Below are 20,309 nucleotides of genomic sequence, written 5' to 3'. Positions count from 1 at the left end.
AAGAGCAGGGAGAGGTGACAATAACTAGAAATAGAGAGAGGTTTCGCACTTGAAACCTTTGACCACCAGATGACAGAAAGAGAAAGATAACAGTTATGATCTGAGTGAAAGGGAGGACTATAGCAGGTGACCCACCTGTGGTTCGTGACTACTATGATTTCCCATTGTAGCCAATTCAATTGCATTCATTAGTTACAGATTTTTGGGAAATTCTGTTACCAATTTGGTAACAGAATTTTGAGTTTTAATCACTTTATAATTTGTAAACAAAATAGATATCAATAACATCACTATAACTAATTGGTAGTTCTAACTTTACTTGTTACTTCTGTGATCTTTCCTTATCTTCCCTCCTCATTAGAGACATAAATTAGAAAATATCTTAAAGATCTCAAAGGGACAGGATTCTTAAACTTACACAAGGCAAATCATTTCTCCAAAACTGTGTTGATATTAGTTGGCAGGGAACTTTACACCTGCATTATTCTGTTAAAACCCCCTTTGCATCTGTTTGACCAGAAATCAAAACCTTTGCCTATTCCAATACTTAGGTTAGAAAATTGTTGAATAATTGATATAGTGTATGCCTTAATTTATCAAAAATATAGACTCTTAGCTTGCACTTGACACCAGATTTGACATGCTCCTATGAACTTCACATGTTGGAAATGTCCATATGCTTTTAAATGTTATGTACACCACAGAGGATGTCCTTCTTGGTACTCCCAAGTTCAACACACACCCAAGTGAGGTGTGTAGGGTCACAGTCAAGGTCGAACACATGTGGGTAGTAAATACACTGCTCAAAAAAATAAAGGGAACACTAAAATAACACATCCTAGATCTGAATGAATGAAATATTCTTATTAAATACTTTTTCTTTACATAGTAGAATGTGCTGACAACAAAATCACACAAAAATTATCAATGGAAATCAAATTTATCAACCCATGGAGGTCTGGATTTGGAGTCACACTCAAAATTAAAGTGAAACACACTACCAGGCTGATCCAACTTGATGTAATGTCTTAAAACAAGTCAAAAATGAGGCTCAGTAGTGTGTGTGGCCTCCACGTGCCTGTATGACCTCCTACAATGCTGGGCATGCTCCTGATGAGGTGGCGGATGGTCTCCTGAGGGATCCTCCAGACCTGGACTAAGCATCCGCAACTCCTGGACAGTCTGTGGTGCAATGTGGCGTTGGTGGATGGAGCGAGACATGATGTCCCAGATGTGCTCAATTGGATCAGGTCTGGGGAACGGGCGGGCCAGTCCATAGCATCAATGCCATTTCTCTTGCAGGCCTGCTGACACATCCAGCACATGAGGTTCTAGCATTGTTTGGCATTAGGAGGAACCGGGCAACCGCACCAAGCATCTGTCTCACAAGGGGTCTGAGGATTCTCATCTCGGTACTAACTGGCGTCAGGCTACCTCTGGCGGCACATGGAGGGCTGTGCGGCCCCAAAGAAATGCCACACACCATGAGTGACCCGCCGAACCGGTATACATGCTGGCAGGATGTTGCAGGCAGCAGAAGTTCCCGCGGCGTTCCAGATCTGTCACGTCTGTCACGTGCTCAGTGTGAACCTGCTTCATCTGTGAAGAGCAAGGGCGCCAGGGCGAATTTGCAATCTTGGTGTTCTCTGGCAAATGCAAACGTCCTGCACGGTGTTGGGCTGTAAACAACAACCCCCACCGTGGACGTCGGTCCTCATACACCCTCATGGATGTGTTTCTGACGCGTTTGAAGCGACACATGCACATTTGTGGCTCTGGAGGGTCATTTTCGCAGTGGCTTCTGGCAGTGCTCCTACCATGTTCTCTTGCACTAAGGGCGGAGGTATGCGGTCCTGCTGGGTTGGTTGCCTCCTCACGGCTCTCCACGTTTCTGATGTACTGGCCGTGTTCCTGGTAGCGCCTCCATGCTCTGGACACTACGCTGAGAGACAACAAACCTTCTTGCACAGCTCGCATTGTGTGCCATCCTGGTGAGCTGCCTACCTGAGCCACTTGGTGGGTTGTAGACTCCATCTCATGCTACCACTAGAGTGAAAGCACCGCAGCATTCAAAAGTGACCAAAACTCAGCCAGGAGCATGGAACTGAGAAGTGGTCTGTGGTAACTGCAGAACCACTCCTTTATTGGGGGTGTCTTGCTAATTGCCTATKATTTCCACCTGTTGTCTATTCCATTTGCACAACAGCATGTGAKATTTATTGTCAATCAGTGTTGCTTCCTAAGTGGACAGTTTGATTTCACAGAAGTGTGATTGACTTGGAGTTACATTGTGTTGTTTAAGTGTTCCCTTTATTTTTTTGAGCAGTGTACTTTAGGTTTTTCTTAGAAAGTCCACATAGTCACACAGCAAATTGGTCAGTGTTGATTTTTCAGTGTAACATTTCTAGTGTTGATTCAGGTGTTAAAGTAACTCTATAAATGTTACATTAACACTCACTGGTGTAAAATAACCCCTGTGTTGGTGTTAATAATCGAGTTAAACCGAAACCACGCCCATCATTATCATATTTCCCAGCATGCTCTATTGCAGATGGATTTATTTGAATAGTTTGTTTCAATGTGTATGTTTTTGTATGTACATTGAATAATATGACATCACAAATATAAAATACTTACATTTTTCTAAACTAAACCAAAATGTTACTTGGACTTATTGCACTCGTTACTGAAATGGTTGTTGCAGTTTAGATATGTTAGGTAGTCTCATATCTTAGTCTTCCCAACCCAGCAATTATTCTGAATGCAGGTTGCTGGTGAATAAAAATTACAAATGTTGGATATCCCCATTCCGGCWGGATACCAATAGGAATTARACATCCCTTTGCAAGCCGGCATAATGTGACTTGCATGCCTGATTTTGCCTGTAAACCATGAGTTTCAGGCCACTGTATTATGGTAAAACTAGGTACTCAAAATAACGCCTTCTGAAATGTGTTATATTGTGCTGAAAAATTCTATTTGAATGATAACATATTCACTTAGGATCTCACTTGGTGACGGCCAGAGGACAAAAAATGTATGAATGCAACAACCATGTCTCTTTCATTAATAAATACAGTCATGGGTGGTAACTCTATAATTAATTCAAAAGGCAAGGCACTCTTAGAAATATGCAAATAAGGCTCAACACTAAACAGTGAGTTAATTTAACACTGAAAAGTGTGYAGCCGTATAGACACTGGACCAGTGTTAAATGTTGATTTAACACTGGAGAATTTGCTCTGCAGAAAAACCTCAGGGGCCTTGCTTAACCTCCTGTTTAAACCAAAACCTATATCAAAAAACGCCCCCATTGCCACTGTGAGTGACAGCCTACGTTAAAATAATGAGGCTGCCACACCTCCACTTTTTCCTGTTTTTGATTAACATGTCAGTCAAAGACATTGCTTCAACATACCTAACCTAGCACTCCAACCTACCTTTTTTCTGTTGTGTCATTCATCCCTCCCCACGTCTCCTCTTCTGTCAGAGGGTTAATGTCATAACAAACAGAGTAATGCTTAGGAAACACAAAACATATACATACATACACTCCCTTCCAGAACTGCCCTGAAGGACCTACAAGGTCTGGGCAGTCGATGAAGTAGGACAGGGGTGGTAGAGAACCAGGTGGCTAGATACAAGCCACTACAGGGACATTACATGGACGTTACAGGGACGCTGCAGGGACGCTGCAGGGACGCTACAGGGACAATCTAGATATGTTCGTCCAAAATCCACAAACAAGATACGTGATTGGACTATGACCTTTCATTAGTGACTAAAACAAAGTTTTGCTCTTCAGGAATCACTCTCTCTCTTCACCAGCCCTCCCTCTCTCCCTCCCCCTCTTACATAAGTAGCAAAGAATTTTCATGTAACATCTATACACTAGCTACATTCCTCTCGCCTGTACAGGCAATGCCGGACTTACCATTAGGTAACTCAGGCAATTGCCTGGGGTCTCACATCATCAGAGMCCTCGTGAAATTGGCGTAATGTTGTTTAATAATACATCATTTCTGTTATCTTGCCTTCATCCTTCGCTTGAGGTCCTACTCTGCTCATGAGTAACCTCCGATGTGCGCTATTTAGCAGTAGTGACAAACAGGGCAGTTTCTGTTTTCTTCATCTGAATTTGGCTATAGCTTTTGAACAGTTGGGGCTATTAGCTAGGATCATTGCATAACAGAAACTACTAAAAAATATATCTCAACATTTCTTTCCCAACAATTTAAATCAACACCTACATAGAAAAAACCCCATCTCCATGGCCACGGTGAGTGACAGCCTAAATGTGAGTGTAGGCTGTCACCTTTGATGAGGGACCAAAACAAAGTATTGCTCTCTTCAGGAATCATTGTCACTCTCTCTCTCTTCTCCAGCCCTCCCTCTCCGTCTCCCACGCTTACATAAGTAGCAAAGAATTTATCATTAAACATCTATACACTAGCTACATTCCTCTCGCCTGTACAGGTATTGTTTAATATTTGGTATGTTCATGCACTATTTGTTGTGCCTGGAGTACAACAGAAACACCATTAGAGTTAGGAAGAGCTAAGGGGCCAGATTTTTATTTTAAGCACCAAAAGAAGGTTACTCACATGGCTTCCATTTTCGCCATCTGTATTCAATAAAAAATACATGCAATGTAATGTCGATAAAGGTGGTTTCAGGTCACATAATTGGAAACAGACCATACGCCTCCCTCAAAAAACACACACACACACACACCACACACACACACACACACACACACACACACACACAACACACCACAACACACACACACACACACACACACACACACACACACACACACACACACACACACACACACACACACAACACACACACAACACACACAACACAACACCACACACACCTTCCAAGCTTGCTTACAGTCTGTCTTCCTGTGGTAGTGGCGTCTTGCCAAACACAAACAGTGAACAAATACGGCCCAGGCTAATCTCTGATCCTCTGGAACATAGTTCCTGCACACAGATAACAAAACAGCGCCCGCCAGCTAGCCACCAGCCGCCAGCCCAACAAGTGCAGCGCAGCCCAACGAGCTGCTCTCAATCAGGGGAAGGAGATAAGAAGAGATGGCTGATCCATCTGATACACTCACTGAAAGGCATGATGGGATCACGCCCAGTCCGTTCTGACGATGGCTGCCCCTGCTCCCTCCTTCCCACGCCATAACGGCCACCCACATCTTCATGTTCATAACTTGATGTGCCACACACACAATCTGTCCATCATTCTCCCCTCGTGCCACTTCAACACCTTAATGAGATTGTCAACAAATATTTGACATCTTAACAGGCAAGACCACCTGCATAGCGGCCACAGGCACATTTTTCTGGAGGATAAACATTCTTCTGTGATTTGCTGACTGTGATGGGCTAATATTCAAAAACACAGGTGGCGGACCAAGTTGCCCAGTGCCGCTCTGCCACTGCATACAAACTAGGCAACCGCTGCCTTGGCAGAATAATGTTTAAGTGAGAGTGAGGGAAGGAGGGAGGAGGGAGTGAGTCAGTGAGTCAGTGAGTCAGTGAGTGAGTGGTGGTGAGTGAGTGAGTGAGTGAGTGAGTGAGTGAGTGAGTGAGTGAGGGAGGGAGGAGGGAGAGGAGGGAGGGAGGGAGGGAGGGAGGGAGGGAGGGAGAGGGAGGGAGGGAGGAGGGAGGGAGGGAGGGAGGGAGGGAGGGAGGAGAGGGAGAGGGAGGGAGGGAGGGGAGGGGCTAGAGTTGTTTCATCGCTTTTCATCTTTCTCTACTGTTTTATCAGATAACAGCTGAAAATGGTGTGATTTAAGTATAATCTCAAGATTAGGATTTAGTAAAAAGATTAGGATTTAGTAAGAAGGAAATGCACCTCTGATCCATGCTTTTACTGTCAGTGTCTCCCTGCCTACCTCCAATGCAAAATGACTCAATTCAAATGACGTTGGTTGATGAACTACTATACCACACACGTTAGACCTTTTGCAGTTGAGTTGCTGTCCAGCATGTGGACAGTGGATTAACATTTTAAAAACAATGTTTTGGCACATTCTTTTATTTTATGTGTTTGTATTTTTTGTACTTTTACCTCTTTATCTCCCCAATTTCATGATATCCAGTTGGTAATTAGTCTTGTCCCATCGCTGCAACTCCCCTACGAACTCGGGAGAGGCGAAGGTCGAGCGCCATGCATCCTCCGAAACACGACCCTGCCAAGCCGCACTGCTTGTTTTGGCACATTCTAATAGTAACTTCCAAGCTACAACTACATGGGCAGACACAGGCTTTATAAGGCTTGCAGTCTGGGCCAAGGAGCTGCCTATCCTATATGAGTACCATAAGCTCAATACAATAGTGTGTCATAAGGGCCCAAGACGTGTATAAAAACCTTATGAACCATAGCTTCAAAGAAATAGGGGCTTGGTGGATAACGTTCTATACAGACATATTAATATCTCCAGTAAAAAGGGGGTATTGACGGGAATGGGCCTGGGACTGAGGGCTGGACTGGGGCCAGCTGACGTGAGCAAGGGCATTACGGTAAAGCTGGGTAGAGGAAGAGGAAGCTGGGGGCTGGAAGGACCAGGTGACAGTTTACTGAAGAAGGTCTACAACAACAACTTGCAGAGAAGGAGATGAAGTTGAATGGAGAGAGGGGGGGGGGGGGAAGAGATATGGAGAATACCAAGAATTCAGCCCCTCCCCCATGCTGTTTCTCCAGCGGGGTTGGGGCTGGGATTTCAGAAGCCTGCGTTCATGACCCCTCCTGAGAACTTGTCACAATAAACGGCATGTTTCAGTTTAGAGACATCATACAGCTGGGAAATACTGTTTCCCTCTCTATCTCTTTAAAACCCTCACATTAAACTCTAAAAGAGCCCTAAAACCTCACACAAGCACAGTGGTCTTACACAAAGGTAGTTTTGTGCCACTAGCCTGCCATTTAAAGCTCCATCAAACGACTGTGAAAGAGAAACCAAACTGAGACCTTACTCATTATCTGGGAGAATATAAGACCTGCACTTGGCCTGAACAGTGTGTGCGTGTGTGTGTGTGTGTGTGTGTGTGTGTGTGTGTGTGTGTGTGTGTGTGTGTGTGTGTGTGTGTGTGTGTGTGTGTGTGTGTGTGTGTGTGTGTGTGTGTGTGTGTGTGTGTGTGTGTGTGTGTGTGTGTGTGTGTGTGTGTGTGTGTGTGTGTGTGTGTGTGTGTGTGTGTGTGTGTGTGTGTGTGTGTGTGTGAGTAAAGTTCTGGATTAGAGAGCAAAAATCTTTAGTGCCAAGTCTCCTAGGGGCACTTACCTGACACAACATGTATAACACTGCCTGGCCCTCTCTAGGCTCTCTTCTCTGCTCAACGCTAGTCATGCATCTACTCAATGTCAAATCATATTCAATACTGATGGAAAGAACTAAACCACTACAAGGCCCCATTCGATCGACTACTTTGAAAAGGATCCCCAAAAAATTGAGGTAAGACAGACACAGACCTTCCAGAGGTGTGGGACCAGCAACCACATACTGTCTCTCAGTGTGAATTTGGTTTATCTCTCTTCATACCATGGCCAATCTGTAATCATGGCCTAGAGGAGAAACGTTGAGTGGGGTATGTCAATGTTTGGGTAATGTTAGAATAGCACTGTGGCAAGGCGGTGGGCACAGTCCCAGCTCTGTCTGCACAGGCCAATGGATGGAATGGCTGAGTTGACAGGGGCTTTGGCCAAAGCAGGGCCTTTCTACTCCCTAACAGGCTACTGGCTCCTTTAGAGGACCCATCACAGAACAAGCCACAGACAGAGAGAGAGACAGAGAGACAGAGAGAACCCCATAATAAAGGTGACATAACCTCACCAAAGCCACAAACCAAGACAGACCAGCACTAAGTGACTGGTGTAGAAAGCCAGAATGCTTTATCAGTTCACAGTGCTAGCTATGAGAATAAACGTTGTGGTAACAGTATGTGAAAAACATGGGAATAGACAGATCCTTTACTTATGAAATGTATGATAAATGAATGGGGGAAAAAAGTGGATACCTACATTTGTCATGCAGCTTGTACATTGTTATTGTATAGCCATATGAGAACAGTAAGTAAATAAACACATCAAATAATCCCATAAGTGTATCCTTTCACAATAACACATGGTCTATAAAACTAAGTATGCAATATCACCGCTGAAATAAACATTGCTGTACAAGCCAGGCCAGAAGCAATGATTCACCCCATTGACAATGCCATAAAGACTAGTTATTTAAACTTGCAATAAATGGCAAGGCCTAACACACACACACACACACACACACCACACACAACACACACACACACACACCACACACACACACACCACACACACACACACACACACACACACACACCACAACACACACACACACACACACACCACACACACACACACACACACACACACACACACCCCCTTGGGGCTTTCTCTTTTTAATCTCTAACCTCATTGAACCAGTGATCTGGTAGTCTTCTCTAAGATGGCCGCCGACATGTCTCTTTTGTTGTATAAGTTGTTATGTCTAATGGGAAACCCTTCTCTGCCCAAAGGAAATGTCACTTCATTCTCTACAGCCCCTCCAGTCCATGATTTCCTGATCATAAAGATGTAGTGTCCCTGTTCGATTCTTAATACCTGTCTTGTTTATGTTCTGGATGTTTGGGGTTGATCTGATAGTGTGTGTTTGAGAGAGCTCTTCAGTGCAGTCACGAGGCTGGGGCAGACTGAGAGGCGCTCATCTCGTTACTAGACTCTCTCACACTGCTCTCCTCATGGGGATATGGTGTCTCTATCTAACCCTTTTACTCAAACAACACAGAAAACGCTCCAGAACTAAAGGACGCACAAATCCACTGTCTTCTCCTAGGGAGCCGGAGGAGAGCTAAGGAGCTAAGAATTAGAAGATGTTAAATATATTTTTCATGATTTGGCTCGCACATGGGATAGACCATTAATAAGCTGTGGGCAGTGAAAACTGATACCAGTAAATAAGTTAATAAGTGAAACAAACCCGACTTCACAAGTCACCACCACTGGGGAACAATTATCGGCCAGTATTTTTTTGCTGTAGGGGCCATAAACTGAAGTACAGTACGCTGTGGGCTCTGCGTACTGTAAACCAGAACTACAGGCTCACCATCAGGCAACACTCAATACATACATACTACACAGTAGTACTGTATATGTATGTGGCAATCTTTGTGGTTCTCAGAATGTTTTTGTCCATTTTCTTAATATAAAATGGTCACACGATCAATATTTAGTTTTGCTCTGAGGTCTGAGATTAAAGTCAAAGTTACAGGTGTTATATCTTCTGAAAACCTTCCTTATAGATGAAGTAGGCTACAGCCACTGAAATTCACTCTCCCTTTCATCACTCTCTCTCCTTACCTGTTCACCACTCTAGTTACTGTATAGACTATCTTTATTATTACTTTGAGAAGTTCTGTTAAGCAGATAATGTGTGCWATGTCTGTTTAACAGATTCTGTTTTTTTAACTCTTCATTAGCCCTACATAGCCAACTAATGATGCGTGGGTTGACTCATAACCCGCATACCCAGCGGATATATCCATGGGCTGTATAAAGAGAAAACAGAGAAAACAGAGAAAACAATACCTTAAAAAATCCGTAAATGTATAATTCTTGTGCAATTTATAGCCTATCTATAGGCTACATTGAGGTTTTTCTTTCATGATTGTAGGCTATCTGGCATTAGAGTGTAAGCCTAAGCTTTAGGGCCTAACTGTATGTGAGCCTAATAGCCTACACACATGTCGCCAAATGCTTTTGGGAACGGGCAGAAAAAGGTCATGTCATTGATCCACGGAGGCAAAAAGGAAAATGAGTTGAATTCAATAAGAGAAAAGCTGCAACATTTGCCCATTATTCTTTTCAAAATTCTTCAAGCTTTGTCAAATTGGTTGTTGATCATTGCTAGACAACCATTTTCAGATCTTGCAATAGATTTTCAAGTGGATTTAATTCAAAACTGTAACTTGGCCACTCAGGAACCGTCACTGTCTTCTTGGTAAGCAACTCCAGTGTAGATTTGGCCTTGGGTTTAAGGTTATTTTCCTGTCTGGTGGAAAGCAGACTGAACCAGGTTTTCCTCTAGGAGTTTGCCTGTGCTTAGCTCTATTACATTTATGTTTTATCCTGAGAAACTTCTCTCCTTAACGATGACAAGCATACCTGTAATATGATGCACCACTACTATACTTGAAAATATGGAGAGTGGTACTCAGTAATATGTTGCATTGGATTTGCCCCAAACATAACACTTTGTATTTACGATAAAAAGTGAATTTCTTTGCCACATTTTTTACAGTATTACTTTAGTGTGTTGTTGTAAACAGGATACATGTTTTGGAATATTTGTGTTCTGTACAGGCTTCCTTCCTTCTTTTCACTCTGTCAATCAGGTTAGTATTGTGGAGGAACTACAATGTTTCCTCCTATCACAGCCATTAAACTCTGTAACTGTTTTAAAGTCACCATTGGCCTCATGGTGAAATCCCTGAGCAGTTTCCTCCCTCTCCGACGACTGAGTTAGGAAGGACGCCTGTATCTTTGTAGCGACTGGGTGTATTGATTCACCATCCAAAGTGTATTTAATAACTTCACCATACTCAAAGGGATATTCAATGTAATCTAATTTTTACCCATCTATCAATAGGTGCCCTTCTTTGTGAGGCATTGGAAAACCTCACTGGTCTTTGTGGTTGAATCTGTGTTTGAAATTCACTGCTCGCCTGAGGGACCTTACAGATAATTCTATGTTTATTGCACACAGAGTGAGTCCATMAAACTTATATTGTGACTTGTTAAGCTAATCTTTACGCCTGAACTTGTTTAGGCTTGCCATAATACTTATTGACTCAAGACATTTCAGCTTTTCATTTTTGATTTAATTAGTAAAAATGTCTTTAAACAGAATTTCACTTTCACATTATGGGGTATTGTGTGTAGGCCAGTGACAAAATATCAAAATGTAATCAATTTTAAATTCAGGTTGCAGCACAACAAAATGTGGAAAAAGTCAAGGGGTTTGAATACTGTCTGAAGGCAATGTAAATTAGGCAACAACAAACAATCCTGCACCCCTGTAAAAAGAATCGCCCCACTGTCTCTGACTGTAGCTTACAGCACATTTTCTATATTAGAGGGTTACACTCTTAGAAAAACTGGTTATTTGGGTTTGATATAGAACCCTCTGGTTRTTCAGATGAGATTAAAGAACAATTTACTAATAAAGGTTATATACAGTACCGTTCAAAAGTTTGGGTCACGTAGAAATGTCCTTGTTTTTGAAAAAAAATGCAAATTTTTTGTCCATTAAAATAACATAAAATGTAACAGAAATACAGTGTAGACATTGTTAATGTTGTAAATGACCATTGGAGCTAGAAATGGCAGATTTTTTTACGGAATATCTACATAGGCGTACAGAGGCCCATTATCAGCAACCGTCACTCCTGTGTTCCAATGGGACGTTGTGTTAGCTAATCCAAGTTTATCATTTTAAAAGGCTAATTGATCATTAGAAAACCCTTTTGCAATTATGTTAGTACAGCTGAAAACTGTTGTGCTGATTAAAGAAGCAATAAAACTGGTCTTCTTTAGACTAGTTGAGTATCTGGAGCATCAGAATTTGTGGGTTCGATTACAGGCTCAAAATGGCCAGAAACAAAGAACTTTCTTCTGAAACTCATCAGTCTATTCTTGTTCTGAGAAATGAAGGCTATTCCATTAGAGAAATTGCCAAGACACTGAAGATCTCGTACAATGCTGTACGAGATGTACTACTCCCTTCACAGAACAGCYCAAACTGGCTCTAACCAGAATAGAAAGAGGAGAGGGAGGCTCTGGTGCACAACTGAGCAAGAGGACAAGTAGATTAGCATGTCTAGTTAGAGAAACAGACGCCTCACAAGTCTTCAACTGGCACACTATGTTTTGCTCTGTCTGGCAGTAACCCAGAACTATCAGATGCAGAGGATCTCTCTTTCGGCTGCTGCTGACAACTGCATGTAAAATGTTCTTCTACATCATAATAATTAGAAGACTGCATAACATTTTGTCTTCATTTTGTCAGATTAACTCATGCTTATTTCTGAAGATGAACTCATGTTTTGCTCCATTTTTCTTCTCTGGAACCAGTCAAGCAGATAGCCCAGTGGATAAGGAGATGGACCTGTGGCAGGAGTTGAACCTGTGGCTGAAAGGTGGCCAGTTTGAATCCCAGGCTGGGCTCTGGGGTAAAAATGACAGTATTGATCTGACAACTGGAGGGCTGCTGGGTTCACATCATCAAAACATTCCCCTACGGTTGGGCACTTGATCAAGGCCCTTAAGAACCTGTGCTCCTCTCAACTGTATGTTTTGGGGGGTTGAGAACAGAAGACCTATTTTTGTTGCTCACTGTAACTAATGGACAAAGTATATTATATTGTATTAATACCCAGTTCCACAAGAGGCCTAAAGGGGGATTAGCACCCTCAGTTCAATCTTGTGGCACCTCAGTTTTAGTTTTATGTCCCTATGTAAAAATAGCAAAAAAGTTGAGTGACAGGTTGGCGGAAAAAAAAGATGTGTATCGCAGCTGAGCTGTCAGCACAACGGACAGAGCACACCACCGTGTGTGTATGGGGACTATGGAAAGCCACTGGGGTGGTTAGGTATGACTCCTTTGTATTTCCATAAAAAGCGGGGGAAATGTTTGTCATCTCTGTGGATGGCTAAGTGAATAACGTGATCAAGTTTACCAGTTGGGTCCTGGTGAGGACGCCATGTTGGAGGCCGAACTGTCACCTTCCTGCTCTTCTGCTGTTCCTATAGGGGGCGCTCTGCAGGAGTGTCCTGCCCTATGATGGGGTTGTGAGGTTTTCATCCCGACATTGACTGACACTGAATTGATTATGACCGAGCTCTCTCCTAAGTCTGGAGAGGAGAGTACCCAGGAGAGCACCCGGGCTTGGGAGAAAATTACTACATCTCTAAAATGTTCCTGAGTGTGGTAAGGAAGTTATGTAACTGCTGGGGGGTCTGGAGACAACCCCAGTGTCCGCTGTGCATCCTTTGGGAGAGAATGCTCCTTTACCTGCTTCAACAAAGGCCCATGCAGGGAGGTTTGTGCACCAGTATCACCAAAAGTTTAGTGGACAGTGTTTAGGGCTTAAGCAAAGTGTTCATCTGCCTCAGGGCAACATCTATGATGTTCCTTTATTTGCTCCCCCAATCTACATTCACTAAATGGACATACCATGTTGGTCAATATGTATCATGTACCCAGTGCTTGTTTGGAATGTGCCATTGTGTGGCTGTCACATGTCCATTCGTTTAGGGAGTGTGTGCGTTTAAGGGGGATGGTTCGAAATACTGAACCATAATGTCTTCAGATGAAGGGAACATCTCCTGACAATGTTAATTAAGGTTACTGCTTATGTGTTAGGAACGTGACATGAGCATCATTTAAAATGTGGAGACCAGGTGTGTGGTAAAGACATGCTGTAGACATGTCTCTCTCCACTATTGCGCACTGACTCCTGCCAATTCCTGCGGGATATTTGTATCAGCGTTCCAGTTGTTTGTCAATGTTTATCAATGCACCACGAAATATATATTCATCAGTGAAGTTACTGTTAATCACAGCATATTCCCCTATTTATTTTGAATGTTTGGTTATGAAAATGTTGACAATTCATTAAATACAATATACATTCATACCATTCTCATTCTCCAAGTGGAAAAGTTGTTTGGAGAGCTCACAAACTGCGCAACACTTGTGGATAAATAACGTGTGGTTTATTTAATTGCATTTAACAGTTTACTGTCAATTTATTCATTGTCTTTGATTGGAGAACATGTGTCTGGTTTCTCTGTCATGTTTAATGTTGTGTGCACGCGCGCGCTTTAGCTATCTATAGATATACCTGGCCTGCTCGCCAAGAATAGGTGCGGCTAAATGTATTTAATTCCCTTAGGGGATGTTCTAGTTAGTTCACTTTTGGGTAACTCAAGAGGAGTCTGTATCTGAGCCTTGTAGACCCCACATGTGCTTTATTGGTTAAAACAGGTTTTTCCTGAATGCTGGTTAAAACAGGCTTTTTCTTTTGAGTGCTGACATTTTGAAGTCAGAACTTTGTACATACATTTGTAAATATCACCGTCATATTTGAAACACCAGCGCTGTGTAAATAAATCCGACACTCATTTGCACCTTTATCTGCCTGCCTGAATCTTTGTCCGTACGACTGCTAGAAGGCCAGTATTTTACGTTGATACAGCGCAGCAGAGATGGGCTACAGATTTCGTGCCAACCTGTCACTTCAAAAGCACTCCATGATCTTGGAGTCTCTGCATTTTAAGTATATGTTTATTGTGGTATAGCGTGATATAAGCAGAATTCAATATCATTCCAATGCAAGAACCCCCCAAAATGTTGCAATCTCGGCGATTTCAAGAGCCCCTTTTAACTTTATCTTGGCGCCGGGTCTTATTATTGTGTTGTAAAGAAGTCAGCCAGTGTTAACCTGGCCCATCATTCAACCACAGAGATTCCTCCCTGGCCATCAGTGCATATTTCCAAACTATGTTTGCAAATAATGACAATAAATTCTAAAAACTATGCTGGTATTCTTTTGACCATTATTTAATTGTTTATTAAATTATATTCTCAGATCAAAATATTACTATTTAATTTTAGTACAATTAATAAATGGCACCATGCAAGGTTCTATATAGAACCATTTTGGTTCAGTGAAGAATAACCTCTACGGTTGCGATCAAAGAACCCTATAAATGGTTCTATATATAGAACATTTTGTGGTTCCATATATGTAGCAAGTGATAGAACCCTTTTTAGTTCTATAAGGAACATTTTATTCTAATAATATACCCTATAAAGCACAGGGAGCTTTTTATTAAAGAGCAACAGGTCCCCCCGAGCTGCAAATCTTCGGCGAAATGTCACTCATAGATTGCGAGGAAAATCGCTTACAAGGCCTACCATTTAACGTGTTGATTGTGGGTTTAACATGATAATTTCTTATAAAATGTATACATCTATGAACAAATAGGCCAAACAATAAATCTAAAACAAATCTACTTTACCTTTTCTTGTCCTTATCAGCCGTCATGTTTTCTTTTGCAAAGTTCAGTGACAAATGGAATTTCCCCGAAAGTCCGAATCAGTCCACTTACGCAACAATTTTCAAGTAACAGATAACATACACAATGAAAATGATTGAAAATCAAATCGAGATTATGTAATTTCTCTGCTCTTTACGCACAGTCCATTTCAGATGCAAGTTGTCTTTCAGAAGCAGTAGGCAGCTGTACAGTCTCAGAACACTGCCAAGGATTGTACAGCCTATTCACCGATTCACTAAAGGTAGGCCTACAATCCACAACCTTTAGCCTACAAATGCTTTAGAAGTTGGATAAAATAGGGTCCGCTGTCAAAGTTTCCTTCGTTGCGTTGGTTGTGCTGGTCTACTGAACTTCTAGCCCAGTTCGTTGTTCACTCTTCTGCGCTCAGCTGGCCCGTTGACAGCCGCTCACGCGTCAATCTGACCGCAGTGATTGGTGAAAATGCTGTGTAGAACCGCCTTAAATATCCCCACCCACTACCCTGATGGTTTCGTCGTTTTATGCTGTCGTTCAGAGTCTCTGTAGGCCTACATACGGTAGCCTACACCTTTGAGTTGACTTGCCCTTGTATGTTGTGTAAGTACAGTTGAAGTCGGAAGTTTACATACACTTAGGTTGGAGTCATTTTAAAACTAGTTTTTTAACCACTCCACAAATTTCTTGCTAACAAACTATAGTTTTGGCAAGTCGGTTAGGACATCTACTTTGTGCATGACACAAGTAATTTTTCTAACAATTGTTTACAGACAGATTATTTCACTTTATCACTGTATCACAATTCCAGTGGGTCAGAAGTTTACATCCACTAAGTTGACTGTGCTTTTAAACAGCTTGGGAAATTCCAGAAAATTATGTAATGGCTCTAGAAGCTTCCGGTAGGCTAATTGACATCATTTGAGTCAATTGGAGGTGTACCTGTGGATGTACCTTCAAACTCAGTGCCTCTTTGCTTGACATCATGGGAAAATCAAAAGAAATCAGCCAAGACCTCAGAAGAAAATTGTAGACCTCCACAAGTCTGGTTCATCCTTGGGAGCAAATTCCAAATGCCTGAAGGTACCACGTTCATCTGTACAAACAATAGTACGCAAGTATAAACACCATGAGACCACGCAGCCGTCATACTGCTCAGGGAGGAGACGCGTTCTGTCTCCTAGAAATTAACGTACTTTGGTGCGAAAAGTGCAAATCAATCCCAGAACAACAGCAAAAGACCTTGTGAAGATGCTGGAGGAAGCAGGTACAAAAATATCTATATCCACAGTAAAATTAGTCCTATATCGACATAACCTGAAAGGCCACTCAGCAAGAAAGAAGCCACGGCTCCAAAACCGCCATAAAAAGCCAGACTACAGTTTGCAAATGCACATGGGGACAAAGATCGTACCTTTTGGAGAAATATCCTCTGGTCTGATGAAACAAAAATAGAACTGTTTGGCCATAATGACCATTGTTGTGTTTGGATGGAAAAGGGGGAGGCTTGCAAGCAGAAGAACACCATCCCAACCGTGAAGCACGGGGGTGGCAGCATCATGTTGTGGGTGTGCTTTGCTGCAGGAGGGACTGGTGCACTTCACAAAATAGATGGCATCATGAGGCAGGAAAATTATGTGGATATATTAAAGCAACATCTCAAGACATCAGTCAGGAAGTTAAAGCTTGGTTGCAAATGGTTCTTCCAAATGGACAATGACCCCAAGCATACTTCCAAAGTTGTGGCAAAATGGCTTAAGTACAACAAAGTCAAGGTATTGGAGTGGCCATCACAAAGCCCTGACCTCAATTCTATAGAAAATTTGTGGGCAGAACTGAAATAGCGTGTGCGAGCAAGGAGGCCTACAAACCTGACTCTGTTACACCAGCTCTGTCAGGAGGAATGGGCAAAAATTCACCCAACTTATTGTGGGAAGCTTGTGGAAGGTTACCTGAAACGTTTGACCCAAGTTAAACAATTTAAAGGCAATGTTACCAAATACTAATTGAGTGTATGTAAACTTCTGACCCACTGAGAATGTGATGAAAGAAATAAAAGCTGAAATAAATAATTCTCTCTGCTATTATTCTGACATTTCACATTCTTAAAATAAAGTGGTGATCCTTTCTGACTTAAGACAGGGAATTTGTACTAGGATTAAATGTCAGGAATTGTGAAAAACTGAGTTTAAATATATTTGGCTAAGGTGTATGTAAACTTCCGAATTCAACTGTAGGTAGCTTAATTTACGGCCTTGCATTGAGCAGATAAGTATGTCAACCATCCCAACCATTCATCTGTTCATGTGCTTGTATGGTGATGGCAACAGAAAAACACACGCCTGTCATTCATGCCAGCCAGCCAATTGGGGCATTCAGAGTTCCCATGAGTCTTTGCTATCTTTAAAGATGGATGTACTAAAAATGCCTTTTTCTGAAGAAATAACAGTTTTAGTCTATCCTCAGATAACTGTTGCTTGTTTAGCCATTCCGAAATGTTGAAGAAGACGTTTCACAATTTTGTTGTTGTTGACATTTCACATGTGATATACAGTCAAGTCCATAATTATTGACACCTTTAATAAAGATAATCAAAAAATACTTTATTAAATAAATAATACAAATCCTGAGCTATATTTTATGCAAAAAAAGGGGGAATTATATTTTATACTAATACAATTGCTCAGAGTAAGATTTTTTGTTTAAAAACTAATAAATGAAATGTAAAAAAAGACGGGTCAAAATTATTGGCACCCCTCTTCAATACTCCAGCACCCTCCCCTTGTGAGGATAATGACACTGAGCCTTTTTCTAAAATGTTTCATGAGATTGGAGAACACATTGGGAGGGAGCTGAGACCACTCCTCCATACAAAATCTTTCCAGATCCTTGATCTCCTTCGTCTGCTCTTATGCACTGCCCTCTTCTATTCAAACCARAGCTTTTCAATGGGGTTTAAGTCCGGAGACTGAGATGGCCATTGCAAGTTGATTTTGTTGTCAATTAACCATTTCTTTGTGGATTTTTATGTGTGCTTGGGGTTATTGTCTTGCTGGAAGATTCACTTGCAGCCAAGTTTCAGCCCCCTGGCAGAGGCAACCAGGTTTTTGGCTAAAATGTCCTGGTACTTGGTAAATTTCATGATGCCATTGACCTTAACAAGGAGCCCAGGACCAGTGGAAGCAAAATAGCCCCATAACATTGAAGATCCACCACCATATTTTACCGTAAGTATGAGATACTTTTCTGCAAAGATATGCTTCTGTTTTTCAACAACAAACCCACCAGTGGTATGCGTGGCCAAAGAGCTTTATTTTCATGTTTTCTGTCCATAGCACTGGTTCCAATCCAAGTGCCAATGACGTTTATCAAACTCCAGACACATCTTGTCACATTTATTTCACATTTTGGAAATTTCACATGATCTTAAGGTCACTTATTAAATGCAATATGTTCTGCATCATCTCCTCTTTGGCCAAATGAATGGATTGGATGGGCTGCAGTGAATCTGACATTCTGACATAAACATTACTAAGAAACTCACATAATTTTCCCTTAAAGTGTTTAATTATTGGTGGATTAACAGCACTGAGCATGTGTGTTTACAATTATTAAAACAAGGCTGGGTTTACACAGGCATTTTAATTCTGATCTTTTGACCAATTATTGGTAAAAGAGCTGATCTGATTAGTCAAAATAACAATTAGTGAATAAAAGATCAGAATCTCACTGCCCTTGTAAACAGCTTTGTGATAAATATTATTCATCTCAAGGATTAAACAAGTAAACTGAAGGTTCACTGACTGCTTTCAGTAAGTAATCTGTTGAGTTAGACCCCACTGGGTCAAAGTGACCCATAGTAACTAATATACAAGCTGCCATCCTTCTCAAATACTGTATTTGATGAATCATGCAGAAAGGAAGGGAAGTGGTGCTAGCATATAAAACAGTAGATCTTTGTAGATAGAAGGTGCTCTTTGGTGAAGGGGTTAAGTGGTAATCAAAAAAACAAGGAGGACCAAGGGACTCTTCAATGCCTGCATTTTTATGGCATGTTCAATGGAATAAGATTTTAAAACTCTGACGCGTTTCGGCATAGGCCTGTCAGGGGCTCAAACTACTGTGAATTTGTCATTTAAATAAATATTTTCTTGTCCCAATTAGGGGATATGATTATAATAGTATGATTATGGGATAGTATAATTATGATCAGAATATAACTGCTTAAAATGCACTCTTATCCTCTCCATTGTGAGGGGGAGAGGAGGCTGTCAACGTGTTCAATGGGTTCGACACACATCAACTGAACTGTAAATAGCATTGTAGTGACCTACACTACATGACCAAAGGTATGTGGACACCTGCTCGCGGAACATCTCATTCCAAAATCATGAGCATGAATATGGAGTTGGTCCCCCTTTGCTGCTATAACAGCCCCACTCTTCTGGGAAGGCATTCCACTAGATGTTGGAACATTGCTGCAGGTACTCCATTCGGCCACTAGAGCATTAGTGAGGTCGGCCACTGATGTTGGGCGATTAGGCCTGGCTCGCAGTCGGCATTCCAATTCATCCCAATGGTGTTCAATGGGGTTGAAGTCAGGGCTCTGAGCAGGCCAGTCAAGTTCTTCCACACTGATCTCGACCATTTCTGTATGGACCTCGCTTTGTGCACGGGGGTATTGTCATGCTGAAACAGGAAAGTTGAAAGCACAGAATCCTCTATAATGTGATTGTATGCTGTAGCGTTGATTTCCCTTCATTGGAACTAAGGGGCCTAACCCAAACCATGAAAAACAGCCCCAGGCAATGAATACTCTTCCACCAAACTTTACAGTTGGCACTATGTATTGAGGCAGGTAGTGTTCTTCCTGGCATCCGCCAAACCCAGACTCATCCGTCAGACTGCCAGATGGTGAAGCATGATTCATCACTCCAAAGAACACGTTTCCACTGCTGCAGAGTCCAATGGCAGCAAACTTTACATCACTCCAGCCTACGCTTGGCATTGCGCATGGTGAATTTAGGATTGTGTGTGGCTGCTTGGCCATGGAAACCCATTTCACGAAGCTCCCGACGAACAGTTCTTGTGCTGAAGTTGCTTCCAGAGGCAGTTTGCAACTTGGTAGTGAGTGTTGCAACTGAGAACAGACAATT

At 42.0% G+C, this 20,309-nt stretch overlaps 1 protein-coding gene across 2 annotated transcripts in view; it reads right to left on the bottom strand.

Moving 5' to 3' along the window:
- Positions 1 to 15,589, bottom strand: part of epas1b (endothelial PAS domain protein 1b) — a 56,098-nt gene extending 40,509 nt beyond the window's left edge. For both annotated transcript variants that reach the window (XM_023993573.3, XM_023993574.3), the window contains exon 1: positions 15,142 to 15,589. In XM_023993573.3, coding sequence (XP_023849341.1) covers positions 15,142 to 15,167 — 26 coding nt within the window. In that variant the 5' untranslated portion in view covers positions 15,168 to 15,589. The remainder of the gene's footprint in view (positions 1 to 15,141) is intronic.
- Between the last annotated feature and the right edge of the window lie 4,720 nt (positions 15,590 to 20,309).

Source organism: Salvelinus sp. IW2-2015, linkage group LG8 (genome assembly GCF_002910315.2).
Source record: "Salvelinus sp. IW2-2015 linkage group LG8, ASM291031v2, whole genome shotgun sequence".
Lineage (NCBI taxonomy): Eukaryota > Metazoa > Chordata > Actinopteri > Salmoniformes > Salmonidae > Salvelinus > Salvelinus sp. IW2-2015.
The sequence above is the reverse complement of the archived record's forward strand: the minus strand, read 5'-3'. Positions and strand labels throughout refer to the sequence as shown.